This window comes from Corvus cornix, chromosome 12, assembly GCF_000738735.6.
Source record: "Corvus cornix cornix isolate S_Up_H32 chromosome 12, ASM73873v5, whole genome shotgun sequence".
Classification (NCBI taxonomy): Eukaryota; Metazoa; Chordata; class Aves; order Passeriformes; family Corvidae; genus Corvus; species Corvus cornix.
The window spans coordinates 4,796,146-4,824,138 of NC_046342.1; the positions used below are offsets into that span (position 1 = coordinate 4,796,146).

The 27,993-nt window shown below is 58.4% G+C and overlaps 5 protein-coding genes across 9 annotated transcripts in view; all 5 read left to right on the top strand.

Annotated features, from left to right (window-relative positions):
- The first annotated feature begins 32 nt into the window (after window positions 1-32).
- RASSF1 (Ras association domain family member 1) lies at window positions 33-5,313 on the top strand. 4 transcript variants are annotated; one of them, XM_039558746.1, is made up of 6 exons: window positions 33-297; window positions 1,240-1,361; window positions 3,622-3,726; window positions 3,805-4,093; window positions 4,489-4,604; window positions 4,710-5,313. In XM_039558746.1, exons 1-6 carry the CDS (start codon window positions 48-50, stop codon window positions 4,854-4,856), a joined length of 1,029 nt encoding a protein of 342 aa, XP_039414680.1. In that variant the 5' UTR covers window positions 33-47; the 3' UTR covers window positions 4,857-5,313. The 4 variants fall into 4 exon arrangements, with proteins under 4 accessions (XP_039414680.1, XP_039414681.1, XP_039414682.1 ...); XM_039558747.1 differs by having other exon boundaries at window positions 1,240-1,337; XM_039558748.1 differs by lacking the exons at window positions 4,489-4,604; window positions 4,710-5,313 and adding an exon at window positions 4,377-4,465.
- Window positions 5,314-5,570: 257 nt separating this feature from the next.
- On the top strand, window positions 5,571-10,414 carry TUSC2 (tumor suppressor 2, mitochondrial calcium regulator). 2 transcript variants are annotated; one of them, XR_005602950.1, is made up of 4 exons: window positions 5,571-5,782; window positions 6,030-6,150; window positions 7,739-7,971; window positions 8,044-10,414. XR_005602950.1 is itself a non-coding variant. In XM_039558750.1 (3 exons), exons 1-3 carry the CDS (start codon window positions 5,631-5,633, stop codon window positions 7,802-7,804), a joined length of 339 nt encoding a protein of 112 aa, XP_039414684.1. In that variant the 5' UTR covers window positions 5,571-5,630; the 3' UTR covers window positions 7,805-10,414. The 2 variants fall into 2 exon arrangements, 1 of the variants encoding a protein (XP_039414684.1); XM_039558750.1 differs by having other exon boundaries at window positions 7,739-10,414.
- A 2,807-nt stretch (window positions 10,415-13,221) lies between these two features.
- On the top strand, window positions 13,222-16,286 carry HYAL2 (hyaluronidase 2). Its single transcript, XM_039558737.1, has 4 exons — window positions 13,222-13,312; window positions 13,775-14,716; window positions 15,340-15,429; window positions 15,557-16,286. Exons 2-4 carry the CDS (start codon window positions 13,790-13,792, stop codon window positions 15,986-15,988), a joined length of 1,449 nt encoding a protein of 482 aa, XP_039414671.1. The 5' UTR covers window positions 13,222-13,312; window positions 13,775-13,789; the 3' UTR covers window positions 15,989-16,286.
- Window positions 16,287-16,350: 64 nt separating this feature from the next.
- On the top strand, window positions 16,351-19,143 carry HYAL1 (hyaluronidase 1). The gene is made up of 4 exons (XM_039558743.1): window positions 16,351-16,669; window positions 17,181-18,391; window positions 18,519-18,608; window positions 18,698-19,143. The coding sequence occupies exons 2-4, from the start codon at window positions 17,492-17,494 to the stop codon at window positions 19,013-19,015; spliced, it is 1,308 nt and encodes a 435-aa protein (XP_039414677.1). The 5' UTR covers window positions 16,351-16,669; window positions 17,181-17,491; the 3' UTR covers window positions 19,016-19,143.
- Window positions 19,144-23,973: 4,830 nt separating this feature from the next.
- The window catches only part of LOC104683218 (6-phosphofructo-2-kinase/fructose-2,6-bisphosphatase 4), a 56,236-nt gene continuing 52,216 nt past the window's right edge, over window positions 23,974-27,993 (top strand). The window contains exon 1 of the mRNA XM_010389946.4: window positions 23,974-24,079. Within this exon, the coding sequence (XP_010388248.1) occupies window positions 23,989-24,079 (91 nt within the window). The 5' untranslated portion in view covers window positions 23,974-23,988. The remainder of the gene's footprint in view (window positions 24,080-27,993) is intronic.

Below are 27,993 nucleotides of genomic sequence, written 5' to 3' on the forward strand. Positions count from 1 at the left end.
TCCCGGCCCCCGCCCCGCCGCCGAGCAGCGCCCGCGGCCGCCGGGCCATGGAGCTCATCGAGCTGCGGGAGCTGCAGCCGGAGCCGCGGCCGGGCCGGGGCCGCCTGGAACGAGCCAACGCGCTGCGCATCAGCCCGGCCCGGCGGCCCGGCCCCGGGGCGCACCCTGACCCGCGCCTGACGGCGGCTCCGGGCGCCGGGCACCGCTTCGAGCCGCGGCGCCGCGGGCTGCACACCTGGTGCGATCTCTGCGGGGACTTCGTCTGGGGCGGCGGCAGAAAGAGCCTCCAGTGCCGCCGTGAGTACCGCGCCGCGCCCCGGGGCCCCCCTCCCCTGCCGCCGGGCATCCCGGCACCTGGCACCCCCGCCAGGCACCGGGCGTCCCGCCGCTCGGCTTCCTCAGCACTGGGCACCCCCAGCGAGCACCGGATATCCCGCTACCGGGCGTCCCCACCACCGGGCACCCTCACCACTGGGCATTCCCACTGGGCACGGGGCATCCTGGTAGTAGGCACCCCCAATGAGCACCGGGTGTCCCACCAGTGTGCATGGGTTTCCCAGCACCGGGCATGCTGCCACCGGGTACCCCCACCACCAGCGGGTACAAAGCATCCTGCCATTGGGCACCCCCCCGGGCCCCTGACCATCCTGGTAGTGGGCCCCCATACCGAGCACCAGCTGTCCCACCACTGGGCACAGGCATCCCAGCACCAGGCACCCACGCCAGGCACTGAACATCCCAGCACCGGGCTGGGTACAGGCATCTCAATACCAATTACCCCCACCAGGCATCCTGGTGCCAGGCACTTCCATTAACTTGGGCATCATCATTCTGGGCACTGGGCCTCTGGACATCCCTGTACACACATCACACAGTGGGCAGCCGCATACAGAATACCCTCACCAGGCATCACACATCCCTGTACTAGGTACCTGCACCGGTTACCAGGTATTCTGGCACTGGGTACCCACACTGGTGCCCATACTGGGCATCCCAGTACCAGGCACTGAGCATACCATGCTGGCCAGCCCAGCAGGGAGCACAGGCACAGCGGGACCGGCCAGCACATGGCACAGTGCTATGTCCCATGTTGATGCTACCCCTGAGCCCCCAGGCACAGCATGAGCAGGCAGGTGACACTGGCACCATGTGCCAGCCCTTGTCCCACCACGCAACAGTGCCCTGACCCTGGCAGCCAGGCTGTGCACGGTGGTGACACTGGTCTTGTCTCTGTCCCAGACTGCAGCTTCACCTGCCACTACCGGTGCCGGGCCCTGGTGCGTCTGGACTGCAGTGGCCCCCCAGGTGCTGGTGACGAGGACGATGGCAATGAGCAGGTGCTGGAGAAGGACACCAATGTGGTAGGGCCTGGGCCTGTCTGTGAGGGAGAGCTTGGGCAGGGGGTGGCAAACCTGGGGGCTATGCTGGGCTGTGCTACGTGAGGCCATGTCACGGCATGCCAGGCTGTGCTGTGCCATGCTGGGCTGTGCCAAGCCTTGCTGGGCTGGGCTCAGCTGGGCTTAGCTGAGCTGAGCTGTGTGAGGCTGACATGCCAGGCTGTGCCATGCCAACCCATGCTAGGCTGTGCTGTGCCATGCCGGGCTGTGTCAAGCCTTGATGGACTGAGCTGGGCTGGGCTGTGTTTGGCTGGGCTGGGCTATGTGAAACCATGCCATGCTGTGCTGTACCGAGCCAGGCTGTGCTGTGCCCTGGCGAGCTGTGCTGTGTCGTGCCCGTGCCGCGCTGCCCGCACCGTGCCCGTGCCGAGCCGAGGCGAGCCCACCCGGGGCAAAGCCGTGTCCGGCCGAGCGCGGGTGAAGTCACCGCCGGAAGCGGGGCCGCCGCGCCGCCCCCGGCCCGCGTCACCCCACGGCCGGGGCGGGGCAGGGACGGGGAGCGCGCTGAGCCGGGAACGGGGCAGGACGCGACAGACGCCGCGCCGAACCGAGCCGGGACAGGAGCGCGATAGGGACCGGGCTGAGCCGAGCCGGGACCGGAACCGTGATAGGGACCGGGCTGAGCCGAGCGGGACTGCGATAAGGGGCCGGGCGAAGCTGAGCCGGGACCGAGACCGGGACCGAGACCGGGACCGGGCGGAGCCGAGCCGGGACTGAGACCGGGACCGGGCGGAGCTGAGACTGAGACCGGGACCGGGCGAAGCCGAGCCGAGCCGCGATAGGGACCGGGACTGAGCAGAGCCGAGCCGGGCCAAGGGCCGGGCTGAGCAGAGCCGGGACAAGGACCGGGAGCGGGCTGAGCCGAGCCGGGAGCGGACCGAGCCGGGCCCCGGCCCGGGGGCCGGCCGGGCTGGCGCGGGGCCGGATGTGCCCGTGTGCCCGCCGGCCCGGCGGGCTGCGGGGCGGGCGGGCCGGGCTGTGCCCTCCGCCGCTGCCGCCGTGCCCGTGGCCGGGCCGGGGGCCGGGAGCTGCGGGGCGGCGGCGCTGGCGCTGCGGCGGGGCGGCGCGGGGGGCACGGGGGGCAGCACGGCCAGCAGCGGCTACTGCAGCCAGGAGGACTCCGACTCCGAGCCCGAGCTCTTCTACACCGCCCGCACCTCCCTCGGCCGCCGCCCGCGCCGCCGCCAGGTCTGTCCCGGGCCGTGACGTCATGGGGGACACGGGTGACGTCATCGGGAGTGCATTCCCCGGGGCTGGGTGCTGGGGAGCAGGCGAGGGTGGGCTTGGTGCGCGGGGAAAACTAGAGGTGTGGGTGGTCTTGTCTCGGAGGGGAGCTTGGCCCTGCTGTGAGGCAAGAGTGGGGTCAAGCATGGCCGCGCCGTGGGACACGGCGGCCCTGTCCTGTTGGATGTGGGATGAGCGAGGCACCGTGGGGCGAGTGGGGTTTCGCTGCCTGGCACGGGCACCCCAAGGTGCCTCAGGGCTGGAGCTGCTCCCAGCTTTGGGGGTGCTGGGACAAACTCCCCGGTCAGCTTCACAGCTGTCCCCATCCTGCACGGACCCCCGCAGGGTCCAGCAGTGCCTGCATGCTGTGGGTGGCTGTCGGGGCCGGGAACCCCTCAGTGCCGTGGGGACACGTGCAGCACTGTGTGGCAGCTCTGCGGCCCCACGTAAATACTCATTAGTGGGTGCCGGTGACAGGGACGCCGAGCCAGGACGCTCGGTCCTCCGTGTGTGGGGCCAGCACTTTGAAGTGGGGTGCCGACGGCGAGGGCGGGCTGCACCCCCAGCCCGGCCCTCCTGCCTCAAGTCCTAGGGCGTCCCCGCAAGCGCCCAGCCTGCCCAGACGCCCTGGTGCCGGGCTGGCGGCTGCCGGCGCTCCGCCTTGGGGACGCCTCTCTGATCTGGGGTGCCGGGAGGGGACTCTCCGGCCCGGGTGTCCTCGCAGCGCGTTCACACAGCCCTGCAGCCCCAGAGACGGGCGCTGGGGTGGGGGGGTGGCGGCCGGTGCCGCTGTCCCCGGAGCAGAGCTGGGGCCGCGGTGAGCTCAGCTGAGCGTCCCCGGCACAGCCGAGCTCAGCGCCAGCCGGGCTGATGCAACCCCGTGCAACAACCCGCGCATCTCTCGGTGCTTCGGGGTGGGCTGGGGGCCGGCGGGACACCGGGGCAGGCGGGACGGTCCCCCCCAGTCACAGTGCCGCTCAGCCCCGCTGTTGTCGCGCAGGATGAGCCCAGCGAGTGGGAGAAGACAGAGCTGGACCAGGCGCAGGTGGAGCAGCGGATCAAGGAGTACAACAGCCAGATCAACAGCAACCTCTTCATGAGCCTGGTACGGGGTCGGCACACGGCCGGGGGGGTCACGGTGCCCTGCCCTGACCCCACTCACGCCACCACTGGTGTCTTGCAGAACAAGGATGGCTCCTACACCGGCTTCATCAAGGTGCAGCTGAAGCTGGTTCGCCCTGTCTCCGTGCCGGCCACCAAGCGGGTCCCCTCCCTGCAGGCGGGGCGGCCACACCCTCAGGGGGTGAAGCGCCGCACGTCCTTCTACCTGCCCAAGGGGACCGTCAAGCACTTGCACATCCTCTCGCACACCCGTGCCAGCGAGGTCATCGACGCCCTCCTCCGCAAGTTCACAGTCATTGACAACCCCCGCAAGTTCGCCCTCTTCGAGAGGTCTGAGAAGGATGAGCAAGGTAGTGCCCCATGGCGACCCTGTCCTTACAGTGGTGGCTGTGTCCCCACAGTGGCAGTTTCCCCTGCGTGGTGGCAGTTCCATGGTGGTGGTGTCCCCAGGGTGGTAGTGTCCCTCATGGTGGTGGCAGCATCCCCGTGGCAGTGGTGTCCCCATAGTGGCAGTGTCCCCCCATGGTGGCAGTATCATGGCAGTGGTGTCCCCATAGTGGCAGCTTTCCCTAGGTAGCAGCATCCCCATGGTGGCAGCATCCCTGTAGCATTGGTATCCCCCTTTTGTGGCAGTGTCCCCTGTCACCATGGATGTGTCCCCCATGGCAGCAGTGGTGGCGATGTCCCCATAGTGGCAGTGTCCCCGTGGCAGTGTCCCCGCTGTGACACGAGGCCGCCATTGCAGTGTACCTGCGGAAGCTGGGTGACGACGAGCAGCCCCTGCGGCTGCGGCTGCTGGCTGGCCCCAGCGAGAAGGTGCTGAGCTTCATCCTGAAGGAGAATGAGACCGGAGAGGTGAACGTGAGTGCAGGGACGGGGAGGGGGCTGGCACCTGCATTGCCCGGGAAGGTGGCCGTGGGGGGACGCGCCAGGTCCCCGTGTCGATGGCAGCCCTTGTGCCTGCAGTGGGACGCCTTCACGCTGCCGGAGCTGCACAATTTCCTGCTCATCCTGCAGCGGGAGGAGGAGGAGCACGTGCGTCGGCTTCGGCACCGCTATGCCCGCTGCCGCCAGAAGATGCAGGAGGCGCTGGCCACGCACACGCCAGGGTGACCACGACGCTGGCACACAAGGCTAGCCAGTGCACCAGGACCCTCGCCCGCCGGCGGGTGTGGGCACCAGGGAGGGGGGTGGAACGGGGCACCATGGACCCACTGGGCTGTCACAGCCCCCATGGGGCTGGCCCAGAGAGTGAGAGCCAGAGTGGGAGCGAGAATGGGTGTCCCCAGGGAGCGTGTGTCCTGGGAGGAACGAGTGTCACCTGGGGGAGTGGGTGTCCCCAAGGGAGCGTGTCCTGGAGGGAGAGAATGTCACCTGGGGGATTGGGTGTCCCCAGGGGAGTGGGTGTCCCGAAGGGAGTGTGTGTCCTGGGGGGAGCGAATGTCACCTGGGGGATTGGGTGTCCCCAGGGGAGTGGGTGTCCTGGGGGGAGCGAGTGTCCCCGGAGAAGTGAGTGTCCCTGAGCAGAAGTGGGGCATGAAGCACCAATAAAGGCATCTTGGTGACGAGGTCTGGCCTACGGTGTGTCCTTGGCGGGGCGGGTTGGGATGTGAAGGGACGGGACGCGAAGTCCCCCCGGTGTCGGCGGGGCGTGGATGCCCACACACGGTGCGGGGCGGCGGCACCGGGACTCGAACCTGCGAATCCCGCGCTGCCGGCGGCGGCGGGCGGGGACGAGGGTGCGGCCCGCGCCGCTGTCACGTGACGCGGGCGCCGGAAGTGGCGCGGGCGGCGGCGCAGGCGGCGCTCGGTCGGTGTCGCCGGGCGGCTCCGGGCCGCCCCCGTCCCTTCCCCGGCCCCGCTCCCGCCGCCGCCGCCGCCCCCGCCATGGGCGCCAGCGGCTCCAAGTCGCGGGGACTGTGGCCCTTCGCCACCCCGGCGGCGGGCGGCGGCGGCCCCGAAGGCTCCGGCGGGCAGCAGGCCCTGGCCCGGGCACGGGCCGCGCGCGCCGCCACCCCCTTCGTGTTCACACGGCGCGGGTGAGACGGGGGCGCGGGGCGCGGCTGTCCCGGGGCGGGGGACTCTGCCGCTGGGCCGGCCCCAGCACAGGCAGGGCGCGGGGGTCGGGAGGAGCCGCCGGCAGCGCCGAGCTGGCAGCTGGTGGTCGCTGCAGCTCCCCAGGGGAGGAGGGACCGGGCTGCCCTAGGCCTCAGCCCGGCTCGGGGCGCAGGGAGCCGGCAGGGCCGGCAGGCTCTCACCTCAACGCCTCCCCTCTTCTCTCGGCAGCTCCATGTATTACGATGAGGACGGGGATCTTGCTCACGAGTTCTACGAGGAGACAATCGTCACCAAGAACGGGAGAAAGCGCGCCAAGCTGAAGAGGATCCACAAGAACCTGATACCTCAGGTAAGGGGTGGAGAAGAGTGCGGGAAAGTGAGTGCAAAGCTCCACGGTGACACTTGAAGTCCGGACTTTACAGGAGCGATCTCCCTTAGGGCATCTTCTTGCTGGAAAGGTGGAGGCTCTCTCCTCCCCCAAGTTTCTGCCTCAGAGCCATGATTTCTGTGTGTCCTGGCTCACACCCGTGTCACCTGAGGCTGTGATAGGAAAGGGAGAGCTGGTGGCACCCTCCAGCTGTCCTTGTTGGAGAGAAGCAGTGCCTGAGCCTTTCAGAGCTGCCAGGCAGGGGAAGACAGCTCAGACTGTGTGTTGTGGGGCACAGAGTGCCAGGCAGCCCTGCATGGCCACGGTGTCTCATTACCAAGCACCTTCCACGAGGTGTAGGGTGCTGTGCTGCCTCAGCCAGTGTCATGTCACTGCGGAGGGCCAGGCCCTGTGCTCGGAGCAGCAGCCAGAGCCCGTTAGCTGCTGACATGAGCGTGCGCATCCCCTCCAGCTTCTCAGCAGCGTTGACAGCTATGTGCTTTGCTCTTCAGTGGAAAAGTCTCCTCTTTAAATAAGCAAGTGGTGTGAAGCTGGGCAGGGGCTGGGATGTCAAATGAGGATCATGGTGAAGGGGCAGGGTAGCCTGCATGTAGGGAATCTTCGAGGGGCACAAATGGAGGAAAGGGCCGATCAAACCAGGGCTGGAGAGAGACCCTTAGGAGTCTTCCCTAATTAAGCAGAAAGGCATGGCTGCAGTGAGCACCTGGAGTGAGCTGTCAGTGTGCTCTGAGGAGTGGGCAGCCTCCCAGCAGGATGGGACCCCGCTGAGCAGGCAGTTACGGACGGAAGGATTTGGTGCTGCTTCCTGGGCTGGCATTCTAGCAGAGGCAGGCTTGGCCTGTGGAACTGACTCCTCACTGGTGTGGGTTGAAACTCACCCAGTTGGAAAGCTTAGATGAGCTGGAGAGAGCAGGTACCAGCACTGAATAGTCCTTTGCTAGCACAGGCTTTGCTCTGGTTCTGTGGGTTCAGGCCCAGCCCTGAGCCCCTGCTCCCTCCTCTGCCCCAGCCCCCCACCTGCCAGCAGCTCCTCCTGGTGCTGTAACAGGAGAAGGCTTGGACGGGGCATGGGAACGGTTCCTGTGGCTGGTGTGGAGGGAGCCTGCATTCAGCAGCCTCCCCTCTGCACAGAAAGCCGCTTTTCTTGTGCGCCAGCTGCCCCGGCTGCGTTCTCTCAGAGAGCTCTTTTCATTCTTCTAAATCCCGTGAATGAAAGGTGCCGCATGAAAAGCCCAGACGGCCAATATCTGCCAGTCACGCACCAGCTGCTGCACGGGCAGTGCCTGGCAGAGCAGCTCCCTCCTTTCTCGCCCTGCCATGTGTGGCAGCCAGCCGTGCCGCCCTCAGCTCTCCAGGGACGAGTGCGAAGGGCAAAGTGCTGGTGCTTTGCATGCTGCTGCTCAGGCGTACCTGGTGTCACAGGCGATTTATGGACCCTGGTCCCTCCGGTTCCTCAAGGGCAGGGTGTTCTCTGTCACTGGGTGACTGGCAGGGCTCGGGGATGTTGATTGGCCATCCCTTCTGCTCACTGCTGTGTCTCTTCTTTCAGGGCATAGTGAAACTGGAGCATCCTCGCATTCACGTGGATTTCCCAGTGATCATCTGCGAGGTGTGAGTCCCAGACATCGTTGCCCACGGGCGGGAGGCCCTGCCCCACCGCCCCCAGCCTCGCCAGGCCAGGCTGCGTTGTGTTCCCACCGAGGAGGACTCTGGACACATGGCGGGACGGTGGCTCTCCCCTCGCCTGGAGGTGAGGCAGGACAGAGCAGGCCCTCGCAGGAGGTGGGTGACTCTGTGCAATGACTGCTTAAAAACATCCTCGCTTGAGTCAGAAGACTAAAATACCTTTTGTAGCCTCTAGCCGACGTTTGATGGGTAACTGGAACTGCAAACAAGCTGCTGTGATTGAGCTGTTAAAGGGAGAGCAAGCCTGCACTTCTCACCAGAGAGAATCCCCTGCTTCTCAGGTATGCGGCCCAGGGAGAGCCAGGGCACGGTAACGCCCTGCCCCGCGCCCCGAGGTCCCTGGGGCCCGCAGGTTAGATGGCCAGTGTTGCAGCATGTCCCTTGACACGGTGTGATGTGTCGCTCCCCTGTGTGGGTTTGTTGATGGAGGATAAACAGGGCAGGCTGAGGGGTCTTGAAGCACATCAGGCTGGCTGCAGCTCTCCTCTCGGGACAGGGATGGAGATCAGATGCCGCTCTCTTAGACCTTGGTCTCTTCCCCCACTGCATTTCCCCACTTATGCCAGTGCTGGGGAGGTTGGCTTTGCTGCTGCCTGCTGGAGATCTCTGCAGTTCATGGCCACTGCTGGTGGCAGCAAGGTCCCAGCTCCACAGTGGACTTGCCTCCCCCATTGTCACACTGGCTCCCGCTGAGCGCCGTCCCTCTCCTGCTGCGGGGCTGGGCTGCCGGGCAGCTTCCTCACCCCCCTCTGCTGTTTGAACATACCTCCCTGTAGGCTGGGCCTTGACTGAGCCAAGCAGGAAAGGAATCCTCTCTTCCTTCCCTGTGCCCCTGAAACAATCAATCGGCGTACCTGCCCCAGCTTGGAAATCTCCCTGGCGATGTGAACTGTGGTTCCTTCCGCATCCCAGCTGTGGCAGGAGGAGAAATGCAATGCACTTTAAAGGGAGGCTTTCTGCCCCACCTCGGAAGGTCCTGCTCTTTTCTCCTCTTTCCTCCCACCTGAGAAGGTCGAGGTCTTGGCGGCACCGAAGAACCTCTCACCCCTGCGTGTGTCCAGCTGCTGGGAGAAAGGCCTGACCCCAAATGCCCCTTGGCAGCATGAGGAGCCCCTGCCTCCCTGCTCAGCTGTGCCTGGACCGGGCAGGCAGAGGAGGACCGGCAGCAGCACAGCTTTAAAGTGGGTCAGAGCCTACTCCCCATAGCAGCCAGCTCGGCTTTCCTCCTCTTTCGTTCCAGAACTTATTTACTTTCTAAGCACTTCAGATGTTTGCTACCTCGATTTTTAATTTAAGCTGCTGGCACTTGGCTGCCAGCCCTGTCGGTGTCTACGTTGGATGTATCCATCCCCGCGTCCGTTGAGAGCCGCCCGGGCGCGGGGCCACATTCCCGGCTTCGGGGAGATAACAGCGGCGTGGCTGTTGCTGTCTTCCTGTCGCCACCTCTTCCCTTCATGTCCCTCCACCCGCGGTTCCCATCGACAGGAGCGAGCACGCAGGGTGAAGTGGATGTGCTGGCTGCCACCAGGCAGGAAAGTGGGAGGGCAGGGCTCGTCTACACTGTGATGCTGGGCGCTTCTTTCGACATCTTTTGTTCTCCTGCTTGCTTGAAGGAGTCTTGTCTTAAAACAATCCCTCACTGAAGTGTTTCTTATTTGCACCACCTGCTCTTGAGTTTCTCCCTGGCTGGAGCTCCCTGGGAAGGGCATCCCTTGGGGTCCACAGGAGAGTAGGAGCTGCTGTCCCCAGGAAGAGGAGAGAAAACCATGGCCACACTGTCTGTGCTGCCTTGCCCCACTGCTGTTTGAGGGCACGGGAAGCTGCACCAACCCCACCTTGGGCATGGGGGAAGGAGGAGGAGGAGTGGGGAGGGGGTTGGCGCTGTTTGCCTGCCCCAGTGGGGAGCCCCTCGCCTGGCTGCCAGCCAGAAATCTGCTGGCAAGGCATGGCCCAAACCCGGGGGAGGGGGCAGAGACTGTGACCAGCTTAGCAAGGATGCTTTTGTCCTTTCTGACAGGCTGGCCATCCTTCCCCTAGCGTATTAAACATGCTTCCCCAAAAACCATGCCTTCTCCCACCCTTCTACCCCCTCAGTGTCACCAGAGTGGCAGCGAACCTCTGCAGGCTGCCAACAAGCTGCATCCTGCCCTGCTTCTTCCCAGGCTGGTCCCCACAGCAGCCAGCCCCCAGGACCCCAGCAATCCTGCAACAGCAGGGCCTTGGGAGCACCTGGAGGGATCTTAAAAATGTGAAGGTCACTGTAAATAGTATCTGTGTCCACTGTGGTGTTGGAGCAAGCAAAAAAAAAAAAAAGTTTTCCTTTTGTTTGTTTTTTTTTTTTTTCCAATTTCTGTGCAACATTGTGCTTTCCCGTGTGGATGTGTAGCCAAATCGTACTCACCGACACTAGGCTCCTTGCTCCTCTAGCGTGTGGGTAGGACCCATGGGTTTGGGAAGTGTACACTACGTATGGTCCTTCCTCCCAGTGCATCTGTCCACTTTTGTTAAATTTCAATAAAATTATTTGTAGAGCCCACAAGTCCCAGAGCTGTCTTACTGGGGAGGGGCTGTGCCTGAGGGGAGGTGGACTTTGCCGCTGGCACTTCGAGCCCCCTGTTTTTTCGGGAAGGGGGGTGTTTGTGCACATGTGGCCGAGCTGATGGTGAAGGACTCCTGAGTCACAGCCATTTCCAGGTGCTCCAGTTGGCACACGACACTGGCAGGAGTTGGTGGCTTTGTCAGGCTGTGACTCTCTACTTGTAACTGCCGTGATATCTTTTAAATATATAACTAATGTGAAATATATGTAATTTCCTTGCTCAGTCCCGAGGGCTGGAATTCAGGCCTCTTACCACTCCCGTGTGGGGAGGGAGGTCTGCGGGACCCGGGGTTCGCAGGCAGCCCAGCCTCAAGCTGACTCTTCCCGTGGCTCCGCCCGAGCCCCGCGGGGGGGAGGATCCGCCTGTCCGCTCCTTCCTCGCCTGTCCTGCCAAATCAGTGCCTCATTAATCACGGGGGCCTGACGTTCTGGAGCCAGCGTGACCCTGTGCCGGGATGCCGCCCGTCCCTCGAGCATTGCCGGCTGTCCGTGGGGCAAGTGTGATCTCACTTTGTGCCCCATGTCCTGTCCCCGACAGCCCTGCAAGTGTTTTCCTGCAGCCACCGTCACCTCTCATCATTTCCTCCGCGCAAGCCGGCTCGGAAATGAGCCGCAGATGAAAGCTGTCATGAGAGTGAGTGGTGCGGTGTGTCCTGCCAGCCCTCCAGCCTGTGGGGGATGAGGCTCATCCATAGGGACCGCAGCCCCAGGAGGGATGGATGGATCCTGGTGGCTTAGAAGGGGACCGGCTGGCTGCGCAGGGTGGTACAGCTCGGTGAGGTTACACAAGGCGGTGGCTGGGGTTTTCTGGCTCCGTGACCATCTCTGTGTCTGCCGGGGCCACCACGGCCCAGTCCTGCTGCCCGTGGGGCAGGGCCATGCCCGGAGCCCCCAGCCCAGGGCGGAGGCAGGTGCCGACCTCCCCTCCTGGCTTCCATGGCTGCTCCATCCCCAAGCTGACCTCCTCTCGCACTTTGCCCGGAACTGTCTGGCACTCCCCGTTATCTTTATCGGCCATCCATGAGGGATTCCCGTCCTCCCGCTGCCTGCATGGAGCAGCTCTTGCCTGCTCAGCTCGCCCTGGCCACTGCCCACTGCTGCCATCCTGCACCCCTCTACACTCTGGGAATGACTTGGAATGATCTCACGCTCGGCAGGGCAAAGGGAGGCTGGACCTGCTCAGCTGCCCCCTCCCAAAAGCAAGTCTTGCCTGTGGGAAGGAAGGAGAGAAACCGAGTCAGGTGATGCAGAGCCCCGCTGAGGGGACAGCGGTGAGAACCTGCGTCACTTTGAGGACATCCAGCCCTCCCAGCAGTGGAAATCTGTGACCCCCCGGCCACCCCACTGCCGGTGGGGCTGGATACCTTCACACGAGGAGGATGGAAAATTTTAGCTGCTGGCAACGGGAGCCTGTTTACTGCCCAGAGGGGAAGGGCAGCGCCTGCAGCGCTGGGACTTCTTGGCTCCCCACAATCTCTCCCGAGGGTTTTGGCAGCCAACGCCCGGCCAGCAGCTGACCCTCCCAGCCCTTCTCCCAGCCGGTGCCTGGCATTGCCTGCAGGCCAGGCCGAGCTGTGGGGTGCAGCCCGGATTTGGAGTGGCCGGCCTGGATGCAGTGCCCATCCCTACCAGGACTGTCACCCTCTCGGTGGGAGCTTCGCCACAAAAGCTGACACCCAAGTGGTGTCACTAACTGGAGCCAGCTGCGGGTGCCTGCGGGCAGGGCTTGGCACTGGCGGCACCAGGAACTGACACCGAACAATGCTGGGCTTGGTGCTCCCGCCTGATCCTTAGGGAGCTGGCGGGTGGCTGGGGAGCACTTCCGTAGATTCAGTCCCGCTTCCTTCCCCTGTCGGCCGCAACACACCCTCGCGGTCTGGCGCTTCCTGCGCGGGGGCACCCCAGTGGCCCTCAGCCCAACGGGGCCAGCCCCAGCTCGAGCAGGCGGGGAACAGGCAGGACATAGGGACTGCCACACAGCTGGTCCCCGAGCCCTGCCTGTCCCATCGCCTGCCAGAGGGGACCCGCTGGAGCCTCAGCAGTGGTCTAGGAAGGAAGCCCCCCCAGCCCTGTTACACCCATGGCCCCCCTTGTCCTCTCCGGGCAGGAAACCCACGGGGCCATGGCTGAGTCAGCAGCACCGATTGCCCTAGCCCCGCACAGGATGTCCTGTCCAGCACAGCACTGCCCTGGGGTCACCACCGTCCTGGGGATACTGCTGTTGCAGGGACACCGCTCTTCTGGGGTCACCACCACCTTGAGGACACCAGCACTCTGGCATTGCCAATGCTCTGGAGTCACCACCATCATAGGATCACCAGCATTTTAGGCACAGCATGATCCTTGTATACCATCCTGGGTTCACCACCATTCCAGAGTCCCCATTTTGGAGTGATGATGATCCTGGGGACACCACCGCCCTGGGGTCACCACCGCCTGGGGACACCGTCCTGAGGTCACCACCATTCTGGGGTCACTACGGGTTTGGCGTGACCATGACCCTGGGACCACCACCATCCCCTGGGGACACCACCATCCCCCTGGGGACAGTCCCGTCCCGGGCTCACCGCGGTTTGGGGACCCCCCCGCCCCGGCGGCCACCGCAGCCGCGCGCTCCCCCCGCAAGCCGTGGCGCCCCCTGCCGGCCCCAACCGCGGCCCCGCCCCGCCCCCTTCCGCCGCGTGGGGGGGGCGGGCCTCCCGGGCCGTACCAATCGCGGCGGGGCAGGGGGGTGACTCCCCGGTGCCCGGTGCCCGGTACCCGCGGCCCCGCGGAGGTGTGTGTGTGTGGCGGGGCTCTGCCGTCGGCTCGGAGCCCGAGACCCAGGGCTCCGCGGTGGTAGGTGCCAGCAGCCCGGCGCGCTGCGGGCGGGGCGCGGGGGCGGGGCCGGCGCCCCCGAGGGTGGTGCGCGCCGGAAGGTTTAAAAGCGGCGGCGGGGGGGAGGTGGCGGTGCTGGAGGAGCCCGCGGCGGGGGATGGCCTGAGGCGCGGTGAGAGCCGCGCGGGGAGCGGGAGCGGAGCGGGGCCGCCGGGGGGCCGCGCCCCGGCGCTTTGTCTGCCCGGCTCGAACAAAGGCGGCGCCGCGCCGGCACCCGGGGGAGCGCGAGCGGGCGAAGCCGCTTAGGACCGGGATTTCCGAGAACCAGCACCCCCACCCGGGGGCTCTGCCCGCACCCCTCGGGACCTCTCTGCCCCGCGAGAGGACTTGGGTCAGAGTCTGCCTTGGGGGGTGCGGGCAGATCGGCCGCTGCCTGCACCCCCTCCTGCCGGCCCGTCCTTCTGACTCTCCCGCCGCCCCCAGGTCCCGTCGGGCAGGATGCGCGGGGGCTGCGCGGCGGCGGTGGCTGTGCCCTGGCTGGCCCTGCTGGCCTTGGCCCGGCAGCCCCCCGAGAAGCCTTCGGCCACCCCCCATCTGACCCGTCGGCCCTTCCTGGTGGCCTGGAATGTGCCCACCCAGGACTGCAAGCCCCGCTTCCAGGTGTCCTTCGACTTCAGCATCTTCGACCTGTACGCCTCCCCCAACGAGGGCTTCGTGGGGCAGAACCTCACAATCTTCTACAAGGAACGCCTGGGACTCTACCCCTACTACAACCGTCAAGGTGTGGCCGTCAATGGTGGTGTCCCCCAAAACAGCAGCCTGTCTGAGCACCTCGCCCGCCTCCAGGAGGGCATCGACAAGTACATCCGCTCATCCACCAAAGAAGGGCTGGCCGTCATCGACTGGGAGGAGTGGCGGCCTGTCTGGGCTCGCAACTGGAAGCCCAAGGATATCTACCGGGAGGCATCACAGGAACTGGTGTTACGGCGTCAGCCCACCTGGCCCCGTGAGAAGGTGAACAAGCAGGCAGTGTTTGAGTTCGAGTCGGCTGCCCAGGAGTTCATGGTGAGCACCCTGCGCAAGGCCAAGAGCTTCCGGCCCAAGCAGCTCTGGGGGTTCTACCTCTTCCCTGACTGCTACAACCATGACTACAGCAAGAACAAGGAGAGCTACACCGGGCAGTGCCCAGATGTGGAGAAGACCCGCAATGACCAGCTGGAGTGGCTCTGGAAGGAGAGCATGGCGCTCTACCCCTCCATCTACCTCGACCCACTCCTGGACTCCACTCCCAACAGCCGCAAGTTTGTGCGGGCACGGGTGATGGAGGCCATGCGCATCTCGCAACAGCACCATGATGACTACTCCCTACCTGTCTTCGTCTACACCCGGCCCACCTACATCCGCAAGCTGAATGTGCTCAGCCAGGTAGGGCTGTACCACTGGGACATCCTCATTCCAAGCCCTGGGCATCTGGGCTTTGGGGTCAGCTGAGGTGGTTCCTCTGCCTGTGTATCTCACCTTGCTCCCGTGGAGCAGGGTGGCTCTGGAGGCTGGTGTCTGTACTCATGGTGTTACGGGCACCCCATGGTTTGACCCCCCCATGTGGGTGGGAAGCAGCACCGTTTGGCATGGGGCTGGTCCTGGGGAGCAGGAGGGGTGCCTCCTTTTCTAGGACCCCCAGCTCAGCTCCTCTCTGGGCTGGATGATGGGGTGCCACAAACTGTTTCCCTTATGAACAGGATGACTGGCACCGATGGTGACCATCACCAGGGAAGTGCCTGGGAAGTACTGCAGGACTCCCAGGTCCTGGCAGCCGGAACCCTGGGGTGTGTGAGCCCCCAGCCCCTGTGCTGTGCTGGCTTAGTCCCTGAGGAGGAGGGCAGTGTTGGGAAGCCTTGTCCCCAAGTTGTTGGGACAGTCCCTTTTCCCTGGAGCAGGGATTGGGTCTTGTCCTGCTGATCCTGCAGTGGACACTTTGGAGCACACTGTGCTGGGGCTGTGGGTGCTGCATGGCGTCTGTGGGCACTAACCAGACCCTGTCCCCACAGCCGGACCTGATCTCCACCATCGGAGAGAGCGCAGCACTGGGTGCAGCTGGGGCCATTTTGTGGGGTGATGCAGTTGATACCAAAAACCGGGTAAGTTTGGGGTCAGTGTGGGAGGTAGATGCCCCCTGAGGAGGACCAGTGGCTGAGCTGTCCTGTCCATCTGAGGTACTTCTCCCTGGGTCACACCAACATGCCCCTGGTGCCTCCCTTTCCCTAGGAGTTGTGCCAGATCATGAAAAACTACCTGGAGGGGGACCTGGGACGCTACATTGTGAATGTCACGACGGCAGCAGAGCTCTGCAGCACGACGCTGTGCCAGGGCCGGGGTCGCTGCCTGCGCCAGGACAGCAATGCTGATGTCTTCCTCCACCTCAACTCTACCAACTTCCAGCTGCGGCGCCGGGATGACGACCACCCCCAGCAGCCCCTCTTCTGGGCCGAGGGCCAGCTCTCCTCTGCTGACATACTCTTCCTACGGACCCACTTTCACTGCCACTGCTACCAGGGCTGGCAGGGCAGTGGCTGCCAGACACGCGCTGGGCCCCGCAGTGATGCCCCTGGCCCTTTGGCACCGCTGGGACTTGGGGTGCTGTTGCTGCTTGCAAGCTGGTGCTACACGCCCTGGACTGAGCTACCCCTTTCTGTGTAGGAGGAGCCTATTTAAGATATCCTTACGCTGCCTGGGAGGCAGCTAATTATGGAGGGCTGTCCCTCACTGTGGTGGTGGCGGGGGAGAGCTGTGTGGTTGTCCCATCTCTGCCCGCCCTGCTGCAGTGCAGGTGCCCCTTATGGGGATGGGGGGAGGAGGGGGACCCCTCTCCTGTTGTAAGGAGAGGGATGGGGGCAAGAGGGACACGGGGGCGGGGAGCGGGTGCTGCGTGGTGCTGAGCCCCCGTGTGCTGCCCTACACTGAAGTGCTTTACCTCGAATAAAGCTGGTCAGACAGAGGTGTGGGATGATTTGGGGCGGGGCACGGGTCATTCCACGCGCGGACACAACCGGCGGGGAGGGGGGCGGGGAAGCCTTGTGGGTTGGTGTGCAGCTCGGGGAAAGCTCTGCAGTGTTGGGAAGTGTCCCGCGGAGCCGGAGCCGCTCGGGGAAGGCGCTGGAGGGGCGGGAGCAGCCCCGCGGAGCCGGAGCCGCGTGGGCAGCCACGGCCGGGCCACCCACGTGGAGGCTGCGTGCGCCCCGGCCCCGCCCCGGCCCCGCCCCCAGCGGGATTCCCGGCGTGGCCCCGCCCCAGCGCCTCGACAGTGTCCGGGATACGGGACTGGAGCCCCCGGGACCGGGATCGCCGTGTGGGGACACCGTGCTGTGCGCATGGCCGGGGGTGGGTACAGCCCCGCGGGGCCGGGGAACCCCCCTGGGCCGCGAGCGTCCCTGAGCTCCGCTGTCCTGTGCCACCGGTGTCCCCGGCGCTGCCCTGCTCTGCCTGTGCCCGTGCAGCCTCTCCGGGCACTGCCGTGCCCTGAGGGGTGCCTGTGGGCATGGAGCGGCCCCCCGTGACACAGTCGCCTTCCTGCCCACGCCCCTCGGCTGCTGTTAGTGTCCCCATGCCGTGCTCTCTGTGGCTGCTGTCCTGTGCTGTGCTTCCTGTACCTCCTGGCCCCAGGCCGTGCCGTCCCTTGGCCGCGGTGCCCACGCGGGAATGTCCCGTGCCACCCCGGGCTGTGTCCTGCCGGTCCTGCCCAGTGCCGGGAGCTCCCTGCCAGCAGTGCCCTCCTCTCGCCAGCGCATGGCCGTCGTTCGCCACTTCCCGAGCGACGCCCGCCCGGCGCAGCCCACGTCCATCACCGTGACCTTCCTCCCCCCGCCCCGTCCGTGTCTGTTTGTCTTTCCAGCCCACTCATCGCCGGCCAGTCATGGGGTGTTGACTCTGCGCATTCCTTCCCAGCCGAGCCCGCCGCCGCCGGTCATTACGCGGGGCTGACGCGGCTGTCCCACTCCGGGGCCGCTCAGCTGGGCTCCAGCTGCTGATAAATTCGGGGACTTTGAGGAGGTGGGAGAGGTCACCCTTGGCGACCGGCCCCGCTTGGGAACGGAGGTGTGGATTAATGCCGGTCCTGATTTGGGGATAAAGGCATCAAGGTCTGCCCAGGTCCCGGCTCTCCCCAAGGCAGCACCAGGACTCAGCCTGAGCCCACCAGCCACCATGGCATCGGTGTGGTCCTGCCGGGTCCTCCTGCTGCTCCTGCCTGCCCTGGCCCATGCTGGGGGGCCCGGTCCTGTCCTCGTCAACCGCCCCTTTGTCACCATCTGGAACATCCCCACCGAGAACTGTGCCAAGAAGTACAACGTCACCCTCAACCTGGAGGTCTTTGATGTGTTGGCCAATGACCATCAGTCCTTCACTGGGCAGGACATCACTCTCTTCTACAGCAACAAGATCGGTCTCTTCCCCTACTACACATCTGATGGGGTGCCAGTGAACGGGGGGCTCCCCCAAAATGCCAGCCTGGAGACTCACATCCACCAGGCCACCCAGGACATCAAGGTGACCCTGCCCAACCCTGACTATGGTGGGCTGGCTGTCATCGACTGGGAGAAGTGGCGCCCACTGTGGATCCGCAACTGGGACTCCATGGAGATCTACCAGCAGAAGTCAGAGGAGCTGGTGCAGCAGCAGCACCCACAGTGGCCTCCCAAGGAGGTGGAGGAGATGGCCAAGCAGCAGTTTGAGGAGAGCGCCCGCGATTTCATGAACAAGACCTTGTGGCTGGGTGAGAGCCTCCATCCCAGTGCCTACTGGGGTTTCTATGGTTTCCCTGACTGCTACAACAATGACTTTGATAGCCTGCCCTACAATGGGACATGCCCAGAGGTGGAGCAGCAGAGGAACAAGAATCTGTTGTGGCTCTGGAAGAGCAGCCGGGTGCTCTACCCCAGCATCTACCTGCCCCTCTGCCTCAATGGCACCAACAAGGTGCTCGCCTACGTCCGGCACCGCGTGGCCGAGGCTTTCGCTGTCCAGCGTGGAATCCTTGACAGTGGCATCCCCGTCCTGCCCTACTCCCAGATCGCCTTCGAGCGCACCGTGGACTTCCTTTCCCAGGTGATGGGGATGTGGGGATAGGGGGCACCTCTTGGGCTGATGGGTTGGCACTGGGGAGTCTTTAGCTCTGCTGGGGCTGTGTGGGGGCTTTAGGCTCTGCTGACTTCTCCTCTCCCCGAGGGTGCAGGAGGACTTGATGAACACCATCGGGGAGAGCGCGGCTCAGGGCGCTGCTGGCATCATCCTCTGGGGCAGCCTGGACTACAGCACCTCCAAGGTGAGTGCAGAGGGTGGCACCAGGTCCCTGCCAGCTGGGACCCCCCGTTCCTCAGCTGTGCAGGGCTGTGACACCAAACGCCACTGCAGGAGATCTGCCTGAGGCTGAAGGACTACGTGGAGGGGCCCTTGGGCCACTACATCGTCAATGTGACGGCCAGCGCTGACCTGTGCAGCCAGACCCTGTGCTCCGGCCAGGGCCGCTGCGTGCGCCAGGGCAACCAGCAGGGCTACCTCCACCTCGACCCCTCCCGCTTCACCATCGACCTGCACTCTGGCAAGCCCTGGCTGGTGGCTCAGAGCCTGGAGCCTGGGGAGGACATCTCCAAACTGGCCAAGGAGTTCAGCTGCCAGTGCTACGACAAGTGGCAGGGACCCCGCTGTGACACCCTGGGCTTTGCCAAGTGACCCCTCCCACAATCCTCGCACTGTGGGAACACTGGGGCAGATGGGGTGACACTACCTCAGCACCCTCGCCATGGGGTTGAGAACCTGGCTGTGGGGCTGTTAATAAAACCAGAAAGCACCAGCAAGCATCTCCTTGTCTTCTGATGCAACATGTTTTGGGGTGGGAGGGTCCTCCTGCAACACCACTGGTGCCCTGTGATGCTGCCAAGGGCTGTCCTTTGGTCTGGGGATGTAATGCCTCAGAGAAACCACAAGAAAAAAAGAAAATTCTTGGGAAAAGACATAGGAAGAGGGATGATGGGGAAGGAGGATGAGAAAAGGGGGAATGATGGGGAATGGCCAAAGAGTGGAGCCAAAGGGGATGAAAAGATGTGCCTGTGTGGTTGCAGTTGAGGGAGTGTGTTCTCCAACGCCTCACTGTGCACAGAGGAGTGGAGTGAAACCAGTGCCCTCACTTTGATTTTCCCTGGATAACCACATGCAAAGCAGTTCAGCCCTCAAATGATAAGCAAAAGCACTGATCTCTGTAACCCAGACCACAGACTTAACCATACCTGTTTCAAAGCAGTTGAGAGAAGGCATGAAACTCCGGCCCAGCCAAGATAAAGATGTTGGAATCTTCATCTGGATGTTCATCTTGGGGTGGGGGAATCACATGCTCAGTTCTCTGATTTTAGGCCCTAATTCAGGTAATCTCTCCTTGTTGGGACTGCACTGCATGGCACTGTGTGTGTTCTGGGGACTTACAAAGCTGTACCCTTAATTTTTAAGCTGGTTAACGTAAATCACTGCGGAGTTACTACATTTCTTATGTTCACTTCTTATTATTACATCGAGGAGGATCTGAGAATATACCACTGGAGACATAATTAGGCCTTTGGATTCCCTAGTCACAGCTTTCAGAAACATACACTATTATTACCAAGCTCTTTGAGAAGCTGGGGGCCCCTGAAAAAATTAGTCATAATTGGATTTTGGCCCAGAATTAACAGTTTTATCTAATTCTTACAGAGATATCTTGGTAAATGTTGTATGCAAATGTTGGAAACAATATTATCTTTGTATTTTTTGTATGTGAAATGTGATTTAACTTAAATGAACACTCACACTCCTCCCAAGCTACAGGGAATCTGATATTTGCTCTGTATTAAATGCTGAAATTGAAAGCAAAGTTCACCTTGCTATTCACACAGAGAAAATTACCATGAATTTCAAGTCCTCCTTATGCCTGGAAGGGATCAGAGCTGTGTGCTTGTAACTGCAGGTAATTTAATATGCTTCAAGTGTTCAGCTGCTGGTGCCTAACTCGGGGCTGGTCTGAGGTTCTCCTGGACAGTATTATCTCAATCCATTAACTGAACTAAGCATTGAGGTGGGCATCAGGAAAGAGACATTTCCTCAGGAGTTGCAGAGGCTCTGGCACTGTCAGAAGCCACAGAAGCCCTGCAGAAACCCTGTCTCCAGGTGTGGGTTTGTGGCTTTTCTTAAAGAAAAATGAGGCTGGGAAGTGACAGACTTCCCTTATTTCTTGAAGCAGCTCCTTTTCTTGTCGTTGAAATAATGCAAACTTGGGCATGAATGCAGTTTGCCACTTTCAAATAAGAGCTTTGAATGTGTAAGAGGATTTGCTTTATTCATCCTACTTATTGTAGCTCTTCTTCTGTCCTTGCCTCTCATACTGTACCTAAACACACCCAAGACACTGGATTTCATGTAATTTAGCTTGTCTTACTCCAGACTCTGAGGAATAGAGACTAGAAAGACACTGCATGTGGTGCCAGCAGACAATTTGGAAGCACTGAACATCTGCTGGGTTGTTTTTTCCCGGTCTGAAAACCCGTACATGTGCAGAGCTGTGCAGACCCAGCGCGGTGCCGGAGCCAGCCCACGCTCGGCAGGAGTGAGCTGGAGAGGAGCCAGCAGTAATCCAGGCATGGGCCTTTGTGTGGGTCACATTTCTGGCTGCTCTACAGCTCTCGAGTGGGATGTGCTCATGGTGTTGTCACTGCAGCTCCTGTTTGCCGTGCTCAGAATGACTGAGGAACCTGTTCTGTGCAGAGCTTGCTCGTCCATTGCCTTACAGGTTTTACACTAAATCAATTTCTAGAGAAATGCTCCAAGAAATGAGGGAAGTCTGTCACTTAGAGCTGTCCTTACATTGCCAAGTTTTTCATTTCAATGACTCACTATTTTTTGTCTAGGATGCTTAAGCCTTGTATCTCCAAAAATAATCCTAAGTATTTACCATGGTTAACTATCCCAAACAGAGACAATTGAACTGCTGAATGATCTGAAGATAGAAAGATTATTTTACAATCTAGAATGAAGTTGGTTGTAGTGAGGAGCCTTTACAAGCTTTGATATAATCAGGGCATAAGTAGTTCAGCTGAAGGGTAAGGTGTAGATTAAGTCTTGCATTAAAAACAGATTGAAGGGAGCCCTTCCAAGCAACTCACAGGTTTTTCAGATACAAGCAGGAAATTAGTGGCCTGTTATTTACCTAATAAGAAAAGTTCTCATCTGCCTTGTTCTCTGACTAAAATACTCAGAATTGGTATAGAAATCAGTTAAGTCAGACATTAAGACATTGTTTTCAGTTTTGTCTTGCATTAACAGCCCACACCTATGGTTAGATGAGCAAGGGGGTGATAGCATTTTGAGGTCCCAGTTGTTTTAGGACCCCACTAGCTATCATTTGCTGATGCATTTCACTTCATCCAAACATCTGGACAGAAGCCATAAAACCAAAGCCAGGAGTATGTGAAGCAGGTCCTTCCAAACCACTTCTTCTGCAGAGCTTCTGCTGAGCTTCTCCTGATATACAAGTACAAGCCTCTTTTGGAAGAAATAAATCCTTCCCAAAAGCAGATCGTGGCAAGTGTATGGCTTGAAATTAAAGAGATGGCAAGTGGATCTTTAAAATGCCTTTTATTCCACTCACATTGCAGTGGAGGCTTGTGGTACGCAGGGCTGGTCACTCAGCTCAGGTCGCTTTGTGGGCGTGCAAACACATGGCAGAACGAAGGGAGAGAGGAGGGCTGGGTGCTCTGCCAGCCCGGGGCAGGTTTTGGTCACTCTGTTCAGCTGCAGTTGCAGAAAGCCCCCCGAACTCCCAAACACACCCTGCTCTGCTGTGCCCAAAGCTGGGTGAGCAGCTCACCCAGCAGTAGCAGCTAAGAGGACTCAGAGATACCTCAGAGAAACATGAGACCAGGAGAAGGAGGAGGAAGAGGCAGCAGCACAGAAACTGCCTCCAGTGACATTTGAGCCTGGGAGCAGCTTGAGGTGCTACCCAGAGCAGCTGAGTTTCATTGGCTTTGAGTAAAGCAAAGCCCCCATACGCCAATAGCATTGAGGCTTCACCGCTTTCCTGTTAATGCTTTTAACTAAAACTTGCCACTCCTTTTCCACGTGCAATGTCAAAGCTCACTTCTGATTACTGTTTCAAAAGTGAAACATCAGCTCCTACAGAAATAATTTCCAAAGCTTGAATACAAGACTCTGTATCCCAGCCCTCCTCAGTGTCACTCAGAGCAGCACTGACTTGAACACGAAATTTTCAAGCTACCAGTTACCTAAACTGAAAGTGACTCTTCCTTACAGTATCTTTGTATCTCTGTTTTGTGTTTGAAAATTACCCACTCCAGACCTTTTCCCTTGCTCAGGCATTTCTAGAAAAGATCTGAAAATATTTATAAAAAACAAAGCGTATTTAAGAAAGATCTAAGTGTTCTTCAGGGGCCACAGACTCTGCTACTGCCCTGGATTTAACATCCCTCGTTTCCGAGAACCAGCAGGAATATCAGCCTTCATTCCTCTGACTCATCAGACTGCAATTTCAGAAGTTACTTGAAAAAAAAAAACCGTAAGCCCCGAAGCACCATTTGTGGGCTCTCAGCAAGTGTTTAAACATCCAGCACGAACAGCAGACCTTGCTTTAGGTTACACAAACAAAAATGCCTCTGCACTTGAGAACTTGTCCCGCTTTGTTCCATAACTTTTTTAATCTGCCCTTACTGGGGCTGGGCACCAGAGCAGGACTTTCACCACAAGAATGTGGGCGCAGCAGCAGCTCCTTTGTTGCAAGTGCTCCAGGCCAGCCTCATGCAGGGCTGGTATGTGGGGTGCCACGTTTTCTGTTCAAGAAAAGTGTAGTCTGTGTTTTTCACTGCTGGTGGGACTGTCAGAGGTAGAACACTCGTCCTATTTGCAGCATCTCTGCTGCTCTGATTTGGCAGCGACTCCCCTCCTAGTTATTTTCCACCCTGGGGCTTTAAAAACAGGGTAATCAGTGTCCTGTGCTGGCATTAGTAAATCAGCAGGAGTGTTATCACCCGCCCGAGGAGGGTCAGAGTGAGGTCTTGGGAGTGCTTCGAGTGAAGTTGCTGGCTTGTGCTGTATAAAACACCTTGTAAACTCATTTTCCTCCAGTAACACGTTAAGCACAAAACTGTACAGTGCTCCAAACTCTGCTCTAATCTGCTCGTGCAGACTTCAAGCAAACACCAAATAATGTAGCAGAACATTTTGTGGGAACTGTCCTGCATTTGACTGTAACTTCTCAGGAGGAAAAATTTGATTTGACAGGTTACTGTTCCTATGCCCCAATTAAGACATAAACAGTTGTAATCCTCTGTGCTGTTGGGCAGAGCTCAAGGTTAGTTTCAGCAAAAACAAACCAAGCTGGAATTGAAGCAGGGGAAAAAAACGCCCAAAATTTGGAGGCAGAACCTGCCCTAAGTGCAAGGCATATATTCTTTATTATCTTGTTTGTTTTAATACACACCAACTGATACCTCTACACAGCTGATACCAGCTGAGATACCAGGGAGTTCAATATTTAAGGCTTGGCTTTTCTCACCATAGCAACAAATCTGTAAGGGGAGTAAGAGGACACGGATAACTGGCAGCATCCAGCACAGCAAGGGCAGAGGTGTTGGAAGCCTGAATCTCTCACACCATCACAGTGCCTGATGCAGAACCACCGTGGATGTCTGAACACAAGCACCCGACGTGCCCTGGGGAGTGTGTGCTGTGCAAAGCACCAGCAGAATAAACACAGAGGTAGGTGTTTGCTTCCTTGTCTTTGATAAAATAGTGGAGCTGTTGGCCCTTGAATGTGGGTCTGCTCTCCCTGACTGCATAAACCAGCTCCTGGGGCACAGGTGACTCTTCACAATCACTGGCCTAGAACAGAAGAACCCTCCAAAGGTACCCTTTTCTCTCTGCACCTCTGCCACCCTGCCAAAATTAGATGGATGACACAGATTCTCTGTCATAAATCCATGCTGCATTTATTCACATGGACAAACACCTATGTTGCTTTTTGTTTCATGGATTAACACTTGTTCATCCACTCATAGAATTTGTTGAATCAGTAATTACATTCAAATTGAATGAAATAACTTCACAAACTGTCATCTGTGTCCCATCACTGTCTGAAACCAGGTGAGCCCAAGAAGAATTGCCACCAAAATCTACTTGGAGCTGACCTTCAGGATGTTGGTCAGAAGGGTCATGAAACCTTTTCCACTTCAGTTGTGGCTAGAAGGCATAGTATGAATGCTAATTTTCTGCCAGCTACAAAAAAAAAAAAGCCTTATCTTTGTTTTCTAAGCAAGAAAAAATTGTTTCTACCTATGCAGTTTTATCACAAAGTACCTACCAATAACCCAGGGTAAGGAGACTCATCTTTAAAATGCCCTGATCTGGGTTCTTGGTAGATAAATCGATGTCAGAGTTATTTTAACAAGGCAGTTAACTGATGAGGAATCCCCAAGTTAGAAGAGATACACATCAGAGTATTCACTTCCATTATGGTCCAAGCTCGTCGTTTATTTCTTCCACCACACAGACACTGGTGGAAAGAAATGCAACACCAATGCAAGCAATTTGCCAAAAAATGTGCTTAATATAATATTTATATAATCTTCTTACATGCTGCCTGTTGTGAAGGGGAGCTGTGATTAAAGATACTTTTTTTTTTTAGTCAAAGGTTATGGAAAATCTCAGTTGTCTGGGATCGAGAAGCAACACTTGACTACAGCTGCACATACAAAAACTGAGCAGTGTAAAAATAGCACAACAAGCACTCCAGCAATGCACATAACAAGATCTGGCTCTTCCAAAGAGCCTGAGAAAGGCCAAGCAAGCTCTTAGGGTCTGACCAGACTGGAGATGAGAATTCCCACTCAAAAAGATAAGACTTCCCAAACATCTTAAGTCTCCAGTCTTGGGGTACCTTAACATGCTCCTATGCTTCAGGACAAGGATACACCTGATTTTTAAGGTCTTACAGTTTGGACAGAAAAAACAGCTCAGAGAAGGGAAAAGAAAAAAGGTACAGCAAGAATAGTGACTACAAGATGACTACATGAATAATTGTATGAACTTTTGCTTGCGGGTTCACCTATTTCTGCCTTTTATCCTTCTCCTGAACACTTAAAATTTGGGTAAGGATTGCAAATAAATCTTTAAGAAAGAGTTGTGTTATCTGGCTGAACTGAACACAGTGCAATCCTGCATGTGGCCAATTTCCAAGGAATTTAACAAAGGACCCAACAGCTTAAACCTTCCGATGAAGCTGAGGAACAAAAATCCAGTTGATTTACTCATCTTTGAATTACTGTCATCCAGAGGTAAAAATTATTGGCTCACACTAGAGCAGGAGGAATGTGGCCTGTGAAAAACACAGTCAGTAGGATTGGTGTCCCCAGGCAGTCCAGGCCTGCCCCAGCCACGTTGTTCTGATAAGCCCAGTCAGATGCTTTTCCTTGCCAAGCAGCTGAAGGAAAAATATATTTTTGTGGCCTTCTCTTCAGTTCTTTGAAACCACAAAGCCACATTTAGGGCAAAATACTTTCCAAGGCCTGTAAGTGCAGAAGTTTTTCCAATTTAACTATTATTTTTGAGAAGGGCACAGGATTAAGTCAAACATTTTCCAAAGGGATGACCCTGCTTGCTCAGTTTATCCAAGCACAAGCTAGGATCAAACATCCCAGGCAGAAGCTGTGAGTATTTACCTTGAACACGCTTCTCTCCTGCTGAGTTCTCCTAAATGCAAATAAATTATCAGATTTTTTTTCCCCTTATGTCTGTTCCTAGTTCCTCTTGCCAAATTAACTATACCTCCTCAGTTTGGACAAAATCTCAACAACCTCATTAGTGGTTGGCTACACAGATCTTGAGCAAAACCCAAGATTTCTAGCAAGTTTTGCTATTAATACTTGCACTGGTTTATCAGTGATTTAATGTGCTTTGCTTCTAAGAGCACTGAAGTCCTCTGCACAGTTGGGATCCTGCAGTACAGCTTTTCTGGGAGTGCAGCTGCTGCACACAAAGGCTAAGGTGTGCCTTCCCACCTTGAAAAAAATGCTGTGGAGGAGGATAGACACGGTTAAGCAGAAGAGAAAAAGCACTGAAAGAAAAGCCTGTTTGATGCCCCGTGAGGCTCTGCCCACCAGCCCGTGCAGGGTTACAGGCTGCCTTTACCGCAGGTACTCAGACCTTTTGTTCTGCCAAAAGGAGCGGAAGTTTCTGGCTGATACCGAGCCACATCTCACTGGCCAGTGGGACAGTGGGGTCACTCTGTACCTTTTTACCAACACCAAGCAGAATCCTTGCAGCTGGGTGGTTTTGTTGGATTCTCTTTGTTTTTAAGGCTGAGGATAGGAAGGTGAGCTGCTGCAGTGCCCACCCCCCCCACCCAAGCTCCATTTCTGGCCCTGCCTCACTACGTGCTGCTTCATGCCAGCTGCAAAAAAAACCTCTTTTGTTTTTATTTTCTTTTTCTTTTCTTTTCTTTTTCTTTTTTTTTTTTTAAGAGAACATGGGGATAAGGTTTCACTAAGCCCAGAAACTGTGACTAAAAGACTTTTCAAGGGGAGAGCAGATGAAACCTCTCTCCTACCCCAGGGCTCAGAATTCTTCTTCCAGAGAAACTCTCAAACAACTGCAGTGGCCCTTGCTTCAAGCTGGAAGCAGTCAGTGACCAAAACCAGAGTTAACTAAATCAAGTTTTGAGCTATGCCATCTGTGCCAGTGACAAATGCTCTGCTCCAGAACAGCACGGGGACATGCTGGCTGTGAGTACCCACCACATCAACCCCCTCCTTCACGTCTTAGCAGTGGACAACAAAGCTTGCTAATGCAGAAAAGCCCACAGTTATGTAAAGTCACTTGAACTCCTTAAGAAGATAAAGCAAACTAATCATTACTACTTCAGATGAAATCATAGAGTGCTAATAAGGATTAAGTATTGTCCAGAAGGTGGACACAGGTGACTTCCACCTCCACAGAGCCCAACACTTACACTATGGCACCTCGAGGAGAAGCTGTTCAGCTCTAGGGGTTGCACAAGGAGCTGAATCTTACTTTGACAGTTACCCAAAAGAAAAGGAAGCATTCCTTAGCATTGCATCAACAGTGAACATTTTTCTCTCACGTTTGCCCTCAGTTCCTAGAAAATCAGATTACCAGAGGGGCTGGAATTGGATTGGAGCCTGGGATTGGAGAAGTGGTAGGGGCCTGGTCTCTCAGACCAAAGTAACACAGCCCTTGCTCTGAGTCACCACACACACACTTGAAGGAAGTGATACCAAGCATCGTACTGACCTCAGCCGCCGAGTTTCCTCATTGCAGGAGGCATCATCACCTGGAGATAAGCGTTCAGTACTCCCTGTCTAAAAAAACCACACCAACAAACCACCCTTTCTTTCATGTGGCTTAAATTCTGCAAGCAGTTCAGAAGTTGTACTTTATTAGCTAAAGTTTTAAAGCATCAGGTGATTCCCAGGCAGAGCCAGCATGGTTACAATGCTTATGTTACCAGTGGGGGTCTGAAACCAGCTGTCCAGACAGTAAACTTGGAGTTGATATCAGTTGGAGACAGCTTGGGAAGCAGGATGGAGGTGTGTAGGTAGATGAAAAGACATCCTGACAAGGTAAAGAAAATTTGCATGTGAATTTTAGGCAAAACC

What these genes read in the sequence shown, in the direction of transcription:
- RASSF1 (XM_039558746.1), top strand. Translation starts at nt 48, where the DNA reads ATGGAGCTCATCGAGCTGCGGGAGCTGCAGCCGGAGCCGCGGCCGGGC. An exon ending in GCAACCTCTTCATGAGCCTG is followed by an intron (nt 3,727 to 3,804) that starts GTACGGGGTCGG and finishes GGTGTCTTGCAG; the next exon opens with AACAAGGATGGCTCCTACAC. An exon ending in ATGAGACCGGAGAGGTGAAC is followed by an intron (nt 4,605 to 4,709) that starts GTGAGTGCAGGG and finishes TTGTGCCTGCAG; the next exon opens with TGGGACGCCTTCACGCTGCC.
- TUSC2 (XM_039558750.1), top strand. Translation starts at nt 5,631, where the DNA reads ATGGGCGCCAGCGGCTCCAAGTCGCGGGGACTGTGGCCCTTCGCCACC. An exon ending in TTCGTGTTCACACGGCGCGG is followed by an intron (nt 5,783 to 6,029) that starts GTGAGACGGGGG and finishes TTCTCTCGGCAG; the next exon opens with CTCCATGTATTACGATGAGG. An exon ending in ACAAGAACCTGATACCTCAG is followed by an intron (nt 6,151 to 7,738) that starts GTAAGGGGTGGA and finishes CTCTTCTTTCAG; the next exon opens with GGCATAGTGAAACTGGAGCA.
- HYAL2 (XM_039558737.1), top strand. Translation starts at nt 13,790, where the DNA reads ATGCGCGGGGGCTGCGCGGCGGCGGTGGCTGTGCCCTGGCTGGCCCTG. An exon ending in AGCTGAATGTGCTCAGCCAG is followed by an intron (nt 14,717 to 15,339) that starts GTAGGGCTGTAC and finishes CTGTCCCCACAG; the next exon opens with CCGGACCTGATCTCCACCAT. An exon ending in CAGTTGATACCAAAAACCGG is followed by an intron (nt 15,430 to 15,556) that starts GTAAGTTTGGGG and finishes CCCTTTCCCTAG; the next exon opens with GAGTTGTGCCAGATCATGAA.
- HYAL1 (XM_039558743.1), top strand. Translation starts at nt 17,492, where the DNA reads ATGGCATCGGTGTGGTCCTGCCGGGTCCTCCTGCTGCTCCTGCCTGCC. An exon ending in CCGTGGACTTCCTTTCCCAG is followed by an intron (nt 18,392 to 18,518) that starts GTGATGGGGATG and finishes CCGAGGGTGCAG; the next exon opens with GAGGACTTGATGAACACCAT. An exon ending in TGGACTACAGCACCTCCAAG is followed by an intron (nt 18,609 to 18,697) that starts GTGAGTGCAGAG and finishes ACGCCACTGCAG; the next exon opens with GAGATCTGCCTGAGGCTGAA.